Source organism: Anomaloglossus baeobatrachus, chromosome 1, assembly GCF_048569485.1.
Source record: "Anomaloglossus baeobatrachus isolate aAnoBae1 chromosome 1, aAnoBae1.hap1, whole genome shotgun sequence".
NCBI lineage: Eukaryota > Metazoa > Chordata > Amphibia > Anura > Aromobatidae > Anomaloglossus > Anomaloglossus baeobatrachus.
The window spans coordinates 646,885,244-646,905,546 of NC_134353.1; the positions used below are offsets into that span (position 1 = coordinate 646,885,244).

At 43.3% G+C, this 20,303-nt stretch overlaps 1 protein-coding gene across 2 annotated transcripts in view; it reads left to right on the forward strand.

The window, feature by feature from the left end:
* Positions 1–20,303, forward strand: part of LOC142246654 (ubiquitin carboxyl-terminal hydrolase CYLD-like) — a 94,442-nt gene that overhangs the window by 19,641 nt on the left and 54,498 nt on the right. Inside the window, exons 2-5 of one of the 2 annotated variants that reach the window (XM_075319722.1) lie at positions 105–602; positions 2,772–3,069; positions 8,455–8,523; positions 12,353–12,621. In XM_075319722.1, coding sequence (XP_075175837.1) covers positions 150–602; positions 2,772–3,069; positions 8,455–8,523; positions 12,353–12,621 — 1,089 coding nt within the window. In that variant the 5' untranslated portion in view covers positions 105–149. The remainder of the gene's footprint in view (positions 1–104; positions 603–2,771; positions 3,070–8,454; positions 8,524–12,352; positions 12,622–20,303) is intronic. The other variant, XM_075319727.1, reaches the window with a different exon arrangement.

The window sequence follows — 20,303 nt, forward strand, 5'->3', positions numbered from 1 at the left end:
TATGACGTTTTTTTCACAATACATCTATCTCCACGTGCATGCTCAGATGTAATCCGTTCCCATTGACCATATCTTCATCTGTTTCTTTTCATTACTCTTTCCAGGTTTCCAGTTCTTTTTGATTGACCTTTAGAAGACGCTGAAGTGAAATGTCATCTCCAAATTTATTTATTGCTATTGCTAACTTCTCATCAGTTTTCCCAAATCCAGATGGGAAAAAAGACCGAGTAGAGAAAGGGAGTCTACTAAAGACTGCATCCCCTCCCTCAAATCTTCTCACCAGGACAGATAATGCTCGGTTCCATGTATCCATTCTGTGGCTCAGAGTGTATGAAACTGAGAAAGTGGTAAGTGTAGATCCAGTGTTCGTACAAGAGATTGGCACCCTGGCATGGAGATTGTTACTAGCAGTCACTGACACAGAAGAAAGATATGCTTTTTTTATCGATCAAAAAAGACTGAAGGAAGTAATGCACTTAAAAACTGGCGATTACGTCCGGGTCCAAGTCAAATCATCTAGTGGTCGCAAAGAGAGAGGTGTACTTTGTTACAAAGGACCTGTCAACAATGAACAAGAGATCTTTTTTGGAGTGCAGCTTGTGGTAAGTTATAAATCAACATCGTAATCGATTAAGCTTTATTAAAGGGGTTGTCCAGTAGAACCAAGTTATAACTTACTGATTGGTGGTGGTCCAACTGCTAGGACCAGTAATCATCGGCAGAACTGGCAATTTTTATCATCGACGGGGTACTTTTAGCATATTTACAATAAGGGGTAGCAGGTTTGATGACCAACCGACGTTCCATTTAAACTCCATAGGGCTGCATGGAAAAGGCGAGTGCTCGGCAGCCTCATGGGGAATGAATGAAGCAACGGTCGAGCATGCGCACTGCTACTCCATACTAACAGAGATAACTTGTTGACTGGTGGGAAACTTTTATCTTTTATTTTGTGGACGGATGATAACTTGTTTTCACCGCACAACCCATTTAAAGAGGCTTTCCACCTTTAGAAAAGTAGTCCCCAAACATTTTGCTGACACGTAAAATAACAAAGTCACACGAGACGATATATCGTGCGATATGTCGGCGGGGTCACATCGTAAGTGACGCACATCCGGCATCGCTTGATATATCGTAGCGTATGACAGCTATGAACGAGCAGAAATACTCACCTTCTCGTTCATCGCTGACACGTCGCTCATTTTCTAAAAATTACACGTCCTGTTGTTCATCGTTTCCGAGGCAGCACACATCGCTATGTGTGACACCCTGGGAACGATGAACACAGCTTACCTGCGTCCCGCCGGCAATGCTGAAGGAAGGAGGTGGGTGGGATGTTTACGTCCCGCTCATCTCCGCCCCTCCGCTTCTATTGGCCGGCCGCTGTGTGACGTCGCTGTGACTCCGAACGTCCCTCCCCCTTCCGGAAGAGGATGTTCGCCGCCCACAGCGACATCGCTCAGCAGGTAAGTACTTGTGACGGGGTTTAACGACTTTGTGCGCCACGGGCAACTAATTGCCCGTGACGCACAAACGATGGGGGCAGGTACAATCACTCGTGCGATCGCACGATAGATCGTATCGTGTGACGCCCGCATTAGTCTCCCACAGTTCATCGCCGTCTCTGCGCCATTGCTTTGGTTTTGTGTTTCTGCTGTAGTAGTAACATCACATCTACAGTGCACATCACCACTGCAGCCAGTCATTGGGCTCAGAGGCGCTGTCATTGTAGACAGCCCAGGCAGCTGAGCTCAGTCATTTGGCTTCAGCGGTGATGGGCACTGTAGTCATGATGCTTCTGCCAAAACTGAGACTGAAGCAGCTGATCACTGGACACTGGCTTTATTTTACATCTTGACTAATGTTTGGAGCTCACTCTTCTAAAAGTGAAAAAGCCATTTAATATCTGCATCGTAGGCCCCATTTGTATCTTCTATCAAAAATGTTGTGCTATTTCACTGAAAAAAATGCTTCTGCATCCAATCCTACTTTTCCATGTCTAAATGACAGACAACTCATTGGAACCTGACACACCACAGACCCTTGGTCTTAGGCTATGTGCCCATGCTGCGGAAAATTTGCAGAATTTGCCACGATTTTTTCGCGGAAATTCCGCGGATTTTTCAAAAATCCGCAGTTACAGCAAGTCCCCAGCCATTTATATGGCATTTAGGAACTGCTGTGCCCATGCTGCGTTTTTTTCCGCAGCAGAAATAGTGCGGATTTCCCTGTGGAAAAATCTGCAGCATGTGAACTATTCCTGCGGATTTTTTCGGACGATCCTATACTTACCTGCCTTGATAGAAGACACTGGAGTCACTTCCTCCGGTGCAGAGGAGCACAGTGGAGCAAGGAGCAGGAGGTGGGCGGGGCCTGCACGAGCTCCGGTCATGTGACAGCCGCAGCTAGTTCAGGCCCGCCCACCTTCTCCGGCTGGAAAGTGAAGTGCTGCGTGATGGCGGTAAGTATGAACTCCCCCATCACTTCAGCACTTGTTCTGCATTGAGGATGCAGTGCCGAAGCCATGGTACTGTATCCTCAATGCAGAATGACTGCACCATATCCGCAGGACATTCCGCAGCATGGAAACAGACAAAGTTGTGCTGCGGTTTTCTGGGAGCTCCTGCGGAATGTTCTGCAGATATATCCGCAGGACCCTTTCCCCGTGGGCACATAGCCTTAGTTGTGCAATACATTTGGTATGGTTTTGTGCTTTTCATGGCCTTATGTTTATTCTTTGATTTATTTTGATTTATCTTGCATATCAGGGGTCTGCAGTAGGGAAAGGTTTCACAGACGGATCATTTGGCGGTGAGAGATTCTTTCGTTGTGATGAGAATTGTGGGGTCTTCGTGTCAGGAAGCAGATTGGAGAAGGATTCGACTGAACACGCTGTAAGGCAATCAGGAAGAATAGATGAGAAGACTTCTGGAGGACTAGAAGAGTCAGTATTAAGAACTAAAATCAGAAACCATCAAGAGCCACACACTAAACCGCTAAAATTTATGCCCCGTGGAGTGAGGCAGGAAAGTCCACAGAGAAATATCGAGAAAAAACAAGAAAATGGTAACTAGTTATTATATTTTTACACTATTGTAGTGTTGTGCATTAAAGAAGTGCTTTCAACTCTGGTATTAAAGGGGTTGTCCAGTCTTTTGCTAAACGTTTTTAGTCATAAATATGTGACTGCAGACTATTGAACCCTCATAGTGTGCAGTGTGCACACTGTCAGAATTCTCCAGTGTAGGTGGGAAGAGCAGGCGGCCATGTGAGACAAGCATGTAACTAGCATACTTCCGGCCACATTAAAACTAGACATGTGCACCGTCTCTTCATACAAGTGAATTGAGCAAGTTTGACAGCACATGACCACATTTATGCATATCACATACTTGCGGTCAAGTAACTGTCCACTTTCGCCATAAAATCTGGAGAATCCTGACATATACTGTTTAAAGGCTATGTGCGCACTTACCGGATTTTGCCGCGGATTTTCCGTGGATTTGCTGCATGTTTCGCTGCAGAAAATGTTCATAACATCTCTGCAGTGAATCACCAGCAAATCCTATGGAGAAAAAAAATCCTGTGCGCACTGGGCGGAATTTGACAGCTGCATGTTTTGCTGCGGGAATCCCGCAGCAAAAACAAGTGCATGTCACTTCTTTTCCGCACATCGCTGCGGGATTTCACTCCATTGACTTCAATGTTAATCATGAAATCCCGCAGGGAATAACGCAGGCAGCAAATTCTGTGCGGTTCACTGCGTTTTCCTGCGTTATTCCCTGCGGTATTTCGCGGTTTACCTCCGGTAATGTACATCGCCTGTCTGCGGTTTTGCAGGGAAGTGATGTCATTACAGGAAGAGGAAGCCGTGCAGAGAGTAAACACACACAGATCACACACACAGACATCACAGACACAGAACACATAGACACAGACACATAGAACACACATAGAAAGAAAACGGAAACATAGAAAACAATGAACGTGGGCTTCGCTGCATATTTACCTTCCAGCCGAGGTAAGCACACAGCAGCGGCCCGGTATTCTCAGGCTGGGGAGGGAGAGGGGCAGGGTTAATGTCCCCCGCCCTCACTCCCCCTCCCGCAGCCAAGAATATCAGCCGCAGCTGCCCCGGAACTGTCGCATGCATTATGCGGCAGCACCGGCGTGTCCCAGGCTCTTCCTGCCGCCGTGTAGCAGTGGCAGCAGGGTAATACAAGGGGTTAATGATGGTGGGGGACCACCGCCATTAACTCCAGGCTTGATCATGGCAGCGTCTATGTGACAGCTGACATGATCAACCCATAAGTAAAGTGAATAAAACACACAGAAAAATCCTTTATTTTAAATAAAACAAACAAGCCTCGTTCACCATTTTATTAACCCCTCCCGCACCAAAGCTCCGGCGTAATCCACCGCTCCGGCGTAATCCACAGGTCCTGCGCTGCTTACATCCAGCCGCGACTGACACAGACACAGGCTGAATGCAGCAGACAGCAGAGGTAATTACCGGTCATTTCCCACGGCCGGTAATGTGAACTCACTGCCGACCATGGGAAATGCAGCGATCTGTCCTCTATCTATCCCTCTATCTATCCCTCTATCTGTCTGTCTATCTACTATCTCAGAATTAAATGATTTTTTTTTTTTTTTTCTTTTTCAATGTGCTTTATTGCATTGAATGCAATAAAGCACATCCCAACCCGCACACGGCAATACCGCGAACTATACCGCGGTAAAACCGCGGCAAACCGCATGCGGTTTTCGGGTGCGGTTTCCCGCGGTTTTTTACCGCGGGTGCGGTAATCTTTGAGAGCATGCGGAATTTTCTCAAGAAAATTCCATTTCCCAGTGCGCACATAGCCAAAGGGTATCAGATATACAGAAATAGCTGATATAGCTGTGACAGACATCTTTCTATTTGTGTTGTCTCTCTAAATAGCAGCCTTAACTTGCAGAATTACGGTAAAGAAACCCCCACTTAGTAGATATTTAGGGTATATCCTATAGATATGCTATAGATTTCTGAGATTGAAACCAACCTTTAAATTGTATGGTGACTTTAGGGGCAAGGCTGTGGCGTCGGTAATCCAAACCTCCGACTCCTTAATTTCCCTGACTCCGACTCCAATCTGTAGCGGAGGAGCGTCACTACTGAACATGTACATAAAGTGCAGCACAGATTCATCTCAACTAAAAGTCTTGATCCTAAGATCAGAAATTGAGCAGATATATCCAAGACATTTCATGACCTTCCTAAATGCTTATGAGAAAATATTCAGCACATTCTGCATTGAACCGCGGTACCCAATTTATTATATATTTTAGGAGTTGACTCATTTTATACCAATTCCACCAAAATGACACTGACTCCGACTTCACAGCACTGTTTAGGGGTATTTTTCATTATTTATTTTTGCTATAAACCATTATTGCAGAAGTATTATCGTTAATATTTTGGACCTTTTGGCATCTCAGCAATGTATCACAATGCACAGCAGAATGAGTTAACGACGAAAGCCACCAGTGAGCTCCTAGTAACGGCAGAGTCTGTCCCTTTTTTTTTCTCTTCTGATGAAATTTTCTAAGCTGATTTATTGGTTTTAAATCCGCTTTGAAGATTGTTCAGGACAGGAGAGATAAGTGCTGCAGATCAGACCCTGCTACAGACAAGCTCATTGATAGATTTTACATTAAAGGGAACCTGCCAATAGGTTTCCCCCATTTAAAGTATGGACACCACCTGTATACCCTTATTTGTATCATTCTAGAATGATGTATATATGTCTTAAGGCCAATTTGCATACATAAAAAGATTTTTATTATACTCACCTATGGGGCAATCCGATACGATGGACATCGCTGGTCTTGATCCGGCGCCACCTCTTTTCTTGCTTTGTGGGGATGACATTTCCTCCGTCATCTACATAGTCATCATCATGCTCCTGCCCGTGTGCACTTCTTTCTGAACCGCTAAGGGTAGAGTAAAGTGTTGTACTGTGCCATGCAAAGGTCAAAAGTGAGCCCTCGCATGCAGAGAAGTTCACCTGCGGAGGAGCAGGGTGGGAGAGATTGTGTGGATGACGTATGACACATCATCCACACAAAGCAAGAAGAGAGGAGGCGTTGGATCAAGACCAGCGATCCCATTGAACTGGATGGCCCCATAAGGGAGTATAATAGAAGGGCTTTTTTACGTTATGCAAATCAGTTTAGGGACATATATACAATATTCTAGAATGCTGTATATGAGGACTTGCAGGTGGTGGGCCGTACTTTATATGGGGAAAACCTTGCGACAGGTTCCCTTTTTAAATTCTGTAGCTGTCTGTGATCCATAGAAGCTGCAGAAGACAGATGGACCAACAATAAAAACCCTCATACAAACAATGCTTTTCAGCCAACAATACCTGAATTTAAGTCAAATTAGCCCCGAAGTTGGCCATATCCTTTAAAGCAGGACTAATTCGGTAAAAAGATTTAGTGACCATTGTTGCCAGAAAGCTGAGTTAACACTTTATATAGTCTGATCCTATGATTTTGCATTACTTAACTTTCTCGGTCCTTTCCTGTGTAACCTGTAAATTGCTGGAGGCTGAAGAAAGGGAATAATGGGTGTCTGCAGGAAAAGCCTACATTCTGTAACCCGACTTTGGAAGATGAAGAAACAATGTTGTCTAATGTCCAGAACAGTAGTCCATTACTATAGCACACTGATGCTGTCGAATTTTATATCTGTTGTGTTGTATGCAGTTATTACCACTGTGGAATATTACACATGTACCCTACGTTGATCAGTCATAAAAGTAAAACCACTGAAAATACTAGTAGGAAGAAGAAAGATTGCCAAGTATGGGGTTTGCATAAATCATGATTGCTTAAAGGGAACCTGTCATCAGAAATTTTGCACTAAACCTAAAAGATTCCCCCTCTGCAGCTCCTGGGCTGCATTCTAGTGGTACCTTTTTCTATTCAGATCTTGATAATGGTACACGGGGGCGGGCTCTCTGGTGGCCGTTAGTCTGCCTCCCTGTCGCTTTAGGCCGTCCCCCAAAGAGGTGACGTGATGTAAGCTGGCCAGCGCTTGCGCAGAACGGTGGAGGCGGCGTTGAAAGCGCGATCACGAGATTATGGGCGGGTACTTGCTGATGAAAGTAACAGCACCGCCCATAACCTCGCGCATGCGCAACACGTCACCAGCGGTCACACTGTGCACATTGCACAGTCCCGCGAGAATGGCACGGCGCATGCGCGAGATTATGGGCATCACTGTGACTTTCATCAGCAAGTACCCGCCCATGTTCGCGCTTTCACCACCGCCTCCACCATTCTGCGCAAGCGCTGGCCAGCTTACCTCACGTCACCTCTTTGAAATTGCGCGATGGGGGACGGCCTAAAGCGACAGGGAGGCAGACTAACTGACACCAGAGAACCCGCCCCCGTGTACCATTTATCAAGATCAGAATACAAAAAGGTACCGCTTTATAAAGTCTTTGTTTTGGTCAGAAAGGGGGCACAAGAACAACAGGAACATTGCTAGAATGCAGCCCAGGAGCTGCAGAGGGGGAATCTTTTGGGTTTAGTGCAACATTTCTGATGACAGGTTCCCTTTAACATGGCCATGCCCTGTCCACAGCTGAAAATGATTACAATGGTCATTTGAGTATGCAAACTGGACCGTGGCACAATGGAAGAACTTGGCCGTGTCTTATGAATGATGTGTTTTACATTGTGTTGATGACTTTGTTCATTGTACGTAGCTCACCTGTGGAGGAGATGACTCCATGATGGACTACGGGAAGAAGGAACGCTGATGGAGTTAGTGTGACACTTTGGGCAATGTTCTGCTAGAATGTATTTTATAACACGGGTTTTAAAATGGAAATGAGTTGAACACGACAGGAACCATTTTTAGGTTGTTGTTTAGGAAAGTGCTCTAAAATAGAAATCCGCTCCTGAAGATTAGGCTTCTAGGTAATGTTCTCTTTGTACTTATAATGAAAATGTTCCTGAACCACCAGGATTACATTTCATCCGGTTATTGCTTATGTAATTGGTAATCAGTGATTTATTCACATGCTATGAATTATGCGATGATTAGAGTCTACAGCGCCGTGTCTAGATTGAGATTTGAATTGTAAAATACCCTCATTATGCACCTTTTGTGTTTTCATTATTTGGAAGAGCAGATAAATGACACTACAAAAATAGGAAAATCAATGCAAAAACAGCACGATAGAAATAGTGTGCGTCATCCAAGGTGTGCACAGCCCACAGAGAAAAATGGCATTTCATTTGTCTCTTTATGTAGATATGTGCATACATGTGCCACCTGTGATATCATGGCACCTTTTACAGAGATAATATCAAGATGATTAATTAGTGGTCATACACTGCCAGTGATACAGTAGTGCTGCTATACATGGGTGATGTTTGGCCTTGTTTCAGCAGACGTGCCTCCGTCAGGAGACGAAAGGAACGTGAAGCGCTGTGCTCCTGAAGAACACACTTTGAAAGGTATGTAGTAACCTGAGTTAGGTTATACATTTGTGCTCCTAACGTTTTATCCCACAGGCTAATTTTGTAAGATCTGTACTTGTCCATAAAATTCTGAGTATTGACACAAAACACGTCTGTTGTTTCGAATGAACCTGCTATGCATTTGAATCATTAACTCTGTCACCAGGTTTTTGCCACCTAAACTGAGAGCAGCACGATGAAGCAAAAGACACTGATTCCAGCGATGTGTCACTTACTGGGCTGCTTAGTGTAGCTTTTATAAACTCACTGTTTCATTAGCAGATTACCATTACAGGACTACTTGGCCTGTTGCCAGGTAGTCCAGCATATTAATCGGCTCATTATAACCCTGCTCTACATTCAAATAAAATCACTGCTGCAGATGACAAGAAACAGCTCAGTAAGTGACACATCGCTGGAATCAGGGTCTCTGTCTCTACATTATGCAGCTCTCAGATGAGTTAGCAAAAACCTGATGACAAATTCCCGTTAAAGGAATTACAATTCACTAAGAGCACACCACTGTCCTGCCGCTCTGCTTCCTTCTTGCCAGGGGGCAATGTACACCTAAAGATCTAACGATAGTGGCATGATTGGGCCAGCGATGCAATCTGTGAGCTCAATGATGCTGCAGTTAGAGGCTTTCATCTGTGCAGCAAGGGAACAATGAAGCCGCTGATCCAGCCTGCTTCATAGCAGTGCTTGAACGCTCTAAAGTAGGGGTAAGGAACCTCTGGCCCACTGGTCATTTACAGTATGCAATGTCCTATACTTCAAACCCCCCCACCCTCTCCCCCACCGTGACAGATTCCCAGGGACTGCAGAAGCTCAGGCTAGCGGTTGCAATTTTCCAAAAAGGGAAGAAATCCGTTCCTTAAATCACTCCTTACGTTTTGATCATATGCATGCAGTGTTCATTACTGAACACTGTGACGCATGCAGTGAAGGTTTCCGGCCTGACACTAGCCAGTGCCATCGTCAGGATGTACTTCTGGGGTGGAGTGAGCACGCTTTGCGGTCCAGTTCCACTGACGGACAGCAGCAGCCCTCATACCTCCTGTGATGTATATGCCCCAACGTCTCCTTTGATGTAAGTGTTCCAGCCCCTGCGTCTTTCGTGATGAATTTACAGTAGTCTTGGGGTCTGTTATGTGATGTGTACAGTAGTCTGTGTGTCTCTTCTGTGATGTATACTGCATACCTTTTATTGCTTGACTTCTTTAAATGTTACATGAGCAGTGATGAATTTCCCACTGTGACGAGACATGCAGTGTAATACAGTGGCATGGAAAAGTTTGGGCACCCCTGGCAAAACTACTGTTATTGTGAACAGTTAAGCAAGTTGAAGATGAAATGATCTCTAAAAGGCATAACGTTAAAGCTGACACCATTGACTTTGTATTTTAGGTAAAAAAAAACAAAACAATTATTTTCATGCTTTTACATTTTAAAAATTACAAAAAGGTAAATGGGCCTATGCAAATGTTTGGGCACCCTTGGAGATCGGTGTGCTCAGATAACATTGACCAAGCCTAAAAAATACCAACCAGCAGCCTCCCCGGAATTGTTGCATCCATTAGATGCGACAAGCCCGGCGCTTTACCTGGCTCTTCCCGATTGCGGTGGCAATCGGGGTAATATAAGAGGATAATAACAGCCCACAGCTGTCACTAAGCTCTAGATTAGTTATAGCAGGCGTCTATGAGGACCCCCTCCATCACTAATCTGTAAGTAAGAGTAAATAAACACAAACACCGGAAAAAATCCTTTATTTGGAATAAAATACAAAAAACACCCTCTTTCACCACTTAATTAACCCCTCAAACACCCCTGCAGGTCTGACGTAATCCACAAAAAGGTCCCATGAAGATTCCGCTCTGCTACATCTGAAGCTCACAGCTCGTGATCATGGGACATGACTGCCCACTGTGAGCTCCACAGAATGAATGAGCCGTAGCGATCAGCGGTGACGACACTCAAGTTAGTTGCAGCCAGAGCTGGACATCTCCACCTGTGACCGGAGGTAACCTGACCTCAGAGAATCTCTGATTCTCAGTGAACTCACCGCAGGGCTCTGGAGGGAAGGAGCGCCATTTGTGAATAATTTACCAATTCCATTTGCAGAGCCCCTAATAGTCAGAACAGAAGAAACCCCCTCAAGTGACCACATTTTTGAAGTCACACCCCTCTAAAAATTCATCTACGCGTGTAGTGACTATATAGTCTCTGGAAAGCACCCATGGTGTCAAACGCAGTGAGTGTTGGAGAATTAAAAATTGCAATTGGTTCATTTCTCATTTCTCATGTGCTTTATGCTGAGCTCTTACATCAGGGTTTCCATCTGCATCTCCAAAATACGTGATTCAGGTCAAACCCATGACTGATCTATTCACTAATGAGGCAGCAGAGTTACTCCGGACTCTGGCCTCTGTTCAGCGATGTCCATTATTTCAAAGGTGAACAAAGTTTGATGCGAACTGCACTTTTGTGCATGTCTAAAAAGACTCCTAAAAATATTGACACCGCTGGAACACAGGCCAGACAGTAGTTCAAAGTGACTACCTCAGCCTTATTATAGTGAATTTTCCATTGGGAGTTGATTGAATCATGTTTTTTCAGAGATTTACACATAATCCCTGGTGTAAACGCTCAGCATAGAGCGCCGGATAAATATGAGCCATGCTGTACTGGGAGCTTTTAGAGGCAGACTGAAAAAATCAATAGCAATTAAAGAATTGGCTTTATTTATGTTTTGGGGGTTTTTTTTATGCCGTTTACCATGCGGTTTAAGGGATTTTGACGGTTTTATTCCTCAGGTCAGTACAAGCACACAGATTAACAAATTTATATAGTTTATTTTTTTAGGTTTGGTGACTATCGCACTAAAAAATCGCAGGGTCTGTGAGGCTCTCCATAGCTGGGTGACCCGGGGATGTCATGGTGATTACCCAGGGTTGCCTGTGACCCCTGTGGGTCTTGGCTACAAGATAAACACCCGCGATTGCCATGACGTACTGGATATATCCTTGGTCAGAATGGCACTGCTGACTTTCGTGACGTAACCAATACATCAAATGTTGTGAAAAGGTTAAACAAACTATATTAATGATAGAAATCTTAAAATAGTCCTGTTCAAAAGTTTGCATACCCTTGAAAGCCAATTTTTACAATTTCCATGTATATGAATGGAGAGAGCTGTGCATGTACGGCCACATCTCTGTATTTGGTGACATGTGATGGGTCCCAGTGATGGATGAGGTATACATGTACCAGATAGGACAACCCCTTTAATCAGCCAAAACTCTCAAGGGTCTGTAAACATCATTATCTATCCTTAATAAAGAATGCATACAATTCTGTGATGATGCATTCCTTCAACTGACCAATTTTGCCATATTTATACACTCCTATTTTCAAAGAGTGTTGCACAGTGATTTTACTTTTCTCCTGCAATTTTCCTTTTGACTATTTAATTTGGGGGTATGGAAACGTTCTGGGCAGAACTATATACAGGATAAAAACAGATTGTGACTATGGTGCTCAAACATATAACCTTTTAAATATGTCAGCTTATGCACAACATGCACATAAAACATTCAGTGCCATTTTTAAGTCCTTAATAGCGGCATAAATTTTCTCCAACAAATAGCTGTCATATGACTAATATTGCATCTTTGAAAGACTTTGTATAATTGACGTGGGAGCCCTGAGATCTACCCACATGCAGTGCTTCAGACAAATATTTACATGGAAATGTTTATTTACAGTTATGATCGATTTACATTAATGTCACCAATAAAACTGTGAACTAAATATTTCTTTTCAGCGGAGGATGACCCACAACCATTGACCAACCCTTGTGAAGGAGAGGAGGCAGAAGACTTGAATCAGCCTGCAGAAGATCATCCACCATCTAGTCTCTACTGTCCTCCCAGGAGTTGTAGCCCCTCTAGTCCATCTGTTGAAGATGAGTCACTAAACAAAGGGCTTGAGCTCAATTCCATGGTTGAAGTAAATGATCCTCCAATATATGGCGTTATCCGGTGGATTGGGCATATTCCAGACTGTCCGGAACTTATCGCAGGGCTTGAAATGGTAAAGTAATGTAACTTCCTAAATTGTGTGATTTTTAAAAATAGAGACTAAATCTCTTTCATATACAACAAAGTGCCAAGAAGGCAGTTGTCATTCAGTCCAATGAACTTGCAATACACGTGAGATGTTCTTAGATTAATTGAATAGGAAGCCTACTGCAATATCACTGTTTATGGAGTATAGGAGAAAATCTGTAGAAGCACAATGAGAATGTGTAAACTTCATATGGAACCTACAGTGATCACATTCAATCCTGAGAATATTTGCTCTATGGGTGCAGCGTAATCTTAAACTGGTCATTCTCATTAGACGGCTGTCAACTAACGAAGCATCGGTCTATCGTTTTGTCATCAGCTATCTCAAACAGCTCTCCCTTACACAGGAGCACTCGTTCAACTGTTTCTCCATATATTTAAGACAGGGTCTTATAATATTTTTTTGCTACGAAAGATGTGATTGGGCTTATTTTCGGGGGATGTCTTATTTTTTTTTTCCATGAACAACAATTCACATTTATTCTTGAACAAAAAAAAAAAAAAAAACCCGACATTTTTTCAAATACAATCATATCACATTCTAGAACATAAACATAACTCTCCAAACCCTGGGTGTAACATGTGTAACACACATACTGTACATATATATATTATATATACAGTACCGACCAAACATTAGGACACACCTTCTCATTCAAAGAGTGTTCTTTATTTTCATGACTCTGAAAATTGTAGATTCACATTGAAGGCATCAAAACTATGAATTAAAACATGTGGAATGAAATCCTTAAAAAAGTGTGAAACAACTGAAAATATGTCTTATATTCTAGGTTCTTCAAAGTAGCCACCTTTTGCTTTGATTACTGCTTTGCACACTCTTGGCATTCTCTTGATGACCTTCAAGAGGTAGTCAACGGAAATGGTTTTCACTTCACAGGTGTGCCCTGTCAGGTTTAATAAGTGGGATTTCTTGCCTTATAAATGGGATTGGGACCATCAGTTGTGTTGTGCAGAAGTCTGGTAGATACACAGCTGATAGTCCTACTGAATAGACTGTTAGCTGCTTTTTTTTCTTGCCATGATACAAATTCTAAGTAAAGAAAAAAGAGTATCCATCATTACTTTAAGAAATGAAGGTCAGTCAGTCCGAAAAATTGGGAAAACTTTGAAAGTGTCCCCAAGTGCAGTGGCAAAAACAATCAAATGCTACAAAGAAACTGGCTCACCTGAGGACCGCCCCAGGAAAGGAAGACCAAGAGTCACCTCTGCTGCGGAGGATAAGTTTATCCGAGTCACCAGCCTCAGAAATCGCAGGTTAACAGCAGCTCAGATTAGAGACCAGGTCAATGTCACACAGCGTTCTAGCAGTAGAGACATCTCTAGAACAACTGTTAAGAGGAGACTTTGTGCAGCAGGCCTTCATGGTAAAATAGCTGCTAGGAAACCACTGCTAACGACAGGCAACAAGCAGAAGAGACTTGTTTGGGTTAAACAACACAAGGAATGGTCATTAGACCAGTGGAAATCTGTGCTTTGGTCTGATGAGTCCAAATTTGAGATCTTTGGATCCAACCACTGTGTCTTTGTGCGACGCAGAAAAGGTGAACGGATGGACACTACATGCCTGGTTCCCACCATGAAGCATGGAGGAGGAGGTGTGATGGTGTTGGGGTGCTTTGCTGGTGACACTGTTGGGCATTTATTCAAAATTAAAAGCATACTGAACCAGCATGGCTACCACAGCATCTTGCAGTGGCATGCTATTCCATCCGGTTTGCATTTAGTTGGACCATCATTTATTTTTCAACAGGACAATGACCCCAAACACACCTCCAGGCTGTGTAAGGGCTATTTGACTAAGAAGGAGAGTGATGGGGTGCTACGCCAGATGACCTGGCCTCGAAAATTGGTCAAACAGACAAGATGACCTGGCCTCCACAGTCACCAGACCTGAACCCAATCGGGACGGTTTGGGGTTAGCTGGACCGCAGATTGAAGGAAAAAGGGCCAACAAGTGCTAAGCATCTTTGGAAACTCCTTCAAGACTGTTGGAAGACCATTTCTGGTGACTACCTCTTGAAGCTCATCAAGGGAATGCCAAGAGTGTGCAAAGCAGTAATCCAAGCAAAAGGTGGCTACTTTGAAGAACCTAAAATATAAGACACAATTTCAGTTGTTTCACACTTTTTTGTTAAGTATTTCATTCCACATGTGTTAATTCATAGTTTTGATGCGAATCTACAATTTTCAGAGTCCTGAAATATGAAAATAAAGAAAACTCTGTGAATGAGGTGTGTCCAAACTTTTCGTCTGTACTAAAATATATATATATATTACACATAATCTATCAGTGCCTTGCGAAAGTATTCAGCCCCTTTGAATTTTGTAACCATTTCCCACATTTCAGGCTTGAAACATTAAGATAAAACTTTAGTTTTATGGTGAAGAATCAACAAGTGGACACAATTGTGAAGTTGAACGAAATTTATTGCTTATTTTATACTTTTATAAAAAATAATAAACTGAAAATTGGGGTGTGCAATATTATTCGGCCCCTTTAAGTTAATACTTTGTAGCGCCTTCTTTTCCTGCGATTACAGCTGCAAGTCGCTTGAGGTATGTCTCTATCAGTTTTGCACATCGAGAGACTGAAATTCTTGCCCATTCTTCCTTTGCAAACAGCTTGAGCTGAGGGAGGTTGGATGGAGAGCGTTTGTGAACAGCAGTTTTCAGCTCTTTCCATAGATTCTCGATTGGCTTCAGGTCTGGACTTTGACTTGGCCATGCTAACACCTGGATATGTTTATTTGTGAACCATTCCATTGTAGATTTTGCTTTATGTGTGGGATCATTGTCTTTTTGAAAGACAAATCTCCGTCCCAATCTCAGGTCTTTTGCAGACTCCAACAGGGTTTCTTCAAGATTGATCCTGTATTTGGCTCCATCCATCTTCCCATCAATTTTAACCATCTTCCCTGTACCTGCTGAAGAAAAGCAGGCCCAAACCATGATGCTGCCACCACCATGTTTGACAGTGGGGATGGTTTGTTCAGGGTGATGAGCGGTGTTGCTTTTACGCCAAACATATCGTTTGGCATTGTGCCCAAAAAGTTTGATTTTTGGTTTCATCAGACTAGTGCACCTTCTTCCACATTTTGGTGTGTCTCCCAGGTGTCTTGTGGCAAACTTTATAATCAATCAGTATTTATTGATATTACGTGAAATACAGAAAGTAAAATAAAGAAATAGAAAGGTAAAGCATTGATGATAGACCATATCATATATATCACAATATACGCACTGAATCGATATATAACATCATAATAACATAACCCAATCCGTGGATCACTCTGCCTAAATAGTATTGATACAATGTACCCAATGGTAGTAAATGATATCTTTCGCTGTGTCAGATCGGCCACAGTACTAATGTGGCAAACTTTAAACAACACTTTTAATAGATATCTTTGAGAAATGGCTATCTTCTTGCCACTCTTCCATAAAGGCCAGATTTGAGTAGTGTACGACTGATTGTTGTCCTATGGATAGACTCTCCCTCCTCAGCTGTAGATCTCTGTAGTTCATCCAGAGTTATCATGGGCCTCTTGGCTGCATCTCTGATCAGTCTTCTACTTGTTTGAGATTACATTTTTGAGGGACGGCCGGGTCTTGGCAGATTCGCAGTGGTATGATACTCCTTCCATTTCAATATGATCGCTTGCACAGTGCTTCTTGGGATGTTTAAAGTTGTGGAAATCTTTTTGTAACCAAATCCGGCTTCTAACTTCTCTACAACAGTATCACGGACCTGCCTGTTGTGTTCCTTGGTCTTCATGATGCTATCTGTGCTTTACCCAGAACACTGAGACCATCATAGAGCAGGTATATTTATATGGAGTCTTGATTTACACACAGGTGGCTTATATTTATCATAATCAGTCATTTAGGACAACATTGGATCATTCAGAGATCCTCAATGAACCTCTGAAGTGAGTTTGCTGCACTGAACGTAAAGGGGACAAATAATATTGCACACGCCAATTTTCAGCTATTTATTTTTTATAAAAGTTTAAAATATGCAATAAATTTCGTTCAACTCCACAATTGTGTCCCACTTGTTGTTGGTTCTTCAACATAACATTACAATTTTTACCTTTTTATGTTTGAAACCTGAAATGTGGGAAAAGGTTGAAAAATTCAAGGGGGCCAAATACTTTCGCAAGGCACTGTGTGTTTGTGTGAAATAAATAAATATATATATATATATTATAGTGCCAGCCATCAAATTTTTACTTCTTAAAAGTGCACACAATGGGGGGAGGGGGTAATCAAAACCTGTCTTGCTGATTCCATGCCTAAACTGCAGATGGTGATAAAATGTTAGTGACATGACAAAACATTAATTGTAACAAAATATCCAGAATAAAACACTTGAATGTTAAGATTTTGTGGGTTTTTTTGAACTTGTAAAGATTTTTTTTTTTGCCAGCACTGTGAAGTCACTAAAGGTCCTTTAAACAATCTTAAAGGGAACCTGTCATGTGCAATATGTACCCAGAGCCACAAGCGGTTCTGGGTGTGTATTGCTAATCCCTGCCCAACTGTTCCTGTATACACTAGCATAGCTAAACATCTTTAGAAAAAGCATTTCTAAAGCTCTTTTACCGCATGCTAAAGAGTGAGGGCACTAGCCCCCTGAACATTAGTTCCCCAGCCAGTCGCCCCTCATTAGCATGTTAGTACGCGCCTGTGGGTGTGCTAACATGCTAATGAATACGCAGCGTCACAGGATGATCTCTCACCTCTCCACCGCCATCGCGTCCAACGGGGGATTTCACCGCAGTGCGCATGACCCCGGAGTTTGGGTCATGTGTACTATAAAGCCGGGTGTACGCGTCCTGGCTTCAAACTGAAGTAGTGCGCATGACCCAAACTCCAAGGTCATGTGCACTGAGCCGAAATCCAGCATTGAGCGGCAATGGCAGCGGAGAGGTGAGTGAGATCATCCTGTGACGCTGCGTACTCAATCGCATGTTAGTATGCCCACAGGGGCTTACTAACATGCTAATGGGAGCGACTAGCCAGGGGAACTAATGCCCAGGAGAACTAGTGCCCTTGCTCATTAGCATACGGTAAAAGATCTTTAGAAATACTTTTTCTAAAGATCTGTTTATCTATGCTAGTGTATACAGGGACAGTTAGGCAGGGATTAGCAATATGCAGCCAGAACTGCTCGTGGTTCAGGGTGCATATTGCACCTGACAGGTTCCCTTTAACCTCAGAATACAAACGGTGGGCTCCCTAAGAGAGTGGGGGCTCTAAGAAATTGCGCAGTTTGCTCCTACTAATGTTGGCGCTGACTGTAACTAGGGCTTATTTTTGGAGGGAGCTTATATTTCAAGCATACTCCAAACATCCTGTAAATCAGGCTACAGCTTATTTTCAGGGTAGGTCTTATTTTCGGGGAAACCTGGTAAATACACAATGTGTCATTGGACTGTGATTAATAAATACATGAACTCCACTATATGTGTAAACGTTACAAATATAAGGTACTTGCTTAACAGGTTTTTTATTAAAGGGCGCAAAAGGCATCTAACCATGTCACGGTGTACTTAAATCTAGATGGTCCTTATCACTATTGTCCTACTTTTACATGTGCCAAACCAGGCCTCATTTGAATGGGGAAGTGAAATAAAACAGGGGTAGCTCGTAATTAAAACCTTCTCTGGAAAGGATAAGTAGAAAACTGTGCTTAGCCCTGGAGGGGGCCATCCTCCTTTCCCCCAATGTATACTACAAAAAATTAGGACCCCATACACATTAGACTGTTGGCAGGACCTGTTGATATCAGTGGGTAAGGATGACATTAGCCTTCTGTATAGGGTCCTTCACCTTCCAAATTAAGGCTTCATCTATTATATGCTGGTCTGTGGATTAGGTTCATCAAGTTCACACAAGAAAGGAGTAATTAAGGCACTGATACACATTGATCTAACCGTGATCAAACCCGATAATAGCAGCTGGCACCATTGACCATCTCATGTGTATGGGTGCCTCCCAACTTTTCCCCCGAAATATGTCAGAGGAGGGAACGATTCGGCATTTCTGATTTTGAACTGTCCAATACTTTTTGTTCTCTAAAAAAAAAAAAAGCCACTGCCAGAGCTGACTGCTAATGAACTTGGAAGAACGGAGACTGATAGCTGCCAGCCAAATGATCAGCCAAACCATTGTTTGGTCAACAGCTATGTATTGGGTATTAGGAAGTGATATATTTTACCAACCAAATTTATTTTTTTTGGCTTCTGTACATCGTATGGAAAAATCATTCATAGATAATATTTAGGGAAAGCCATAAACGCTAAATATTCAAGGTGATTACCTGGGCAATACTAATTAAATCCTTACAACATGATCTGTTGGTGGGCCTTGAGGACTATTGCTGAGGAACTTTGTACTCAGTGATGAGAATCTAAAGTCCAGACTATTGACACATAAGTAGTATTCACTGTGAAGTCCAGTATTGTTCATCATAATACACACAAACTCTTCTAGCTTCATTAAATTCACTAACACAAGAAAAGTCAATTAATATGACAGGCCATCTAGGAATTTATGGATGTTATAAACCTTTCCCACATACCTTCTCTTGTGGAGGTTGCAGCAGTGGGTGATCATTTATTTATCTCCTTACGTCTAAGGGTACCGTCACACTTTAGCGACGCAGCAGCGATCCCACCAGCGATCTGACCTGATCAGGATCGCTGCTGCATGGTCGCTGGTGAGCTGTCAAACAGGCAGATCTCACCAGTGACCAGCCCCCAGCCAGCAGCGACGTGCAAGCGACGCTGCGCTTGCACGGAGCCGGCGTCTGGAAGCTGCGGACACTGGTAACTAAGGTAAACATCGGTGTTTACCTTAGTTACCAGCGCACACCGCTTAGCTTAGCGTGTCCAGGGAGCAGGAGTCGGCACTGGCAGCGTGAGAGCTGCGGAGGCTGGTAACTAAGGTAAATATCGCGTAACCACCTTGGTTACAGCTTACCGCAGGCTGTCAGATGCCGGCTCCTGCTCCCTGCACATTCAGGATTGTTGCTCTCTCGCTGTCACACACAGCGATGTGTGCTTATCAGCGGGAGAGCAACAATAAAAAAACGAACCAGGGCTGTGTGTAACGAGCAGCGATCTCACAGCAGGGGCCAGATCGCTGCTCAGTGTCACACACAGCGAGATCGCTAATGAGGTCACTGCTGCGTCACAAAAAACGTGACTCAGCAGCGATCTCAGTAGCGATCTCGCTGTGTGTGAAGTACCCCTAAGTGCTGACATTTACAGTTGTTCATGAATGTAAAACATACAGGTCCTGATTCATGAAGACCGGCATAGTTCACACAGTTCTTCATGAGGTTGTGTGCTGGAATCAGACTCTTCTGATTCATTACGAGGAGCACACCTCTTAAGTAAACCAACTGTTAGACAAGTGGCTTGCGCCTCTCCATAAATCAACCTTCAACCCGTCGCTGTCGCTGTGTGTGACATCCAGCAACGAGCTGGCCCCTGCTGTGAGGTCGTTGCTCGTTGCTGAATGTCCTGCTTCATTTCTTCGTCGTCGCTCTCCCGCTGTGAAGCATACATCGCTGTGTGTGACAGCGAGAGAGCGACAAAATGAAGCGAGCAGGGAGCA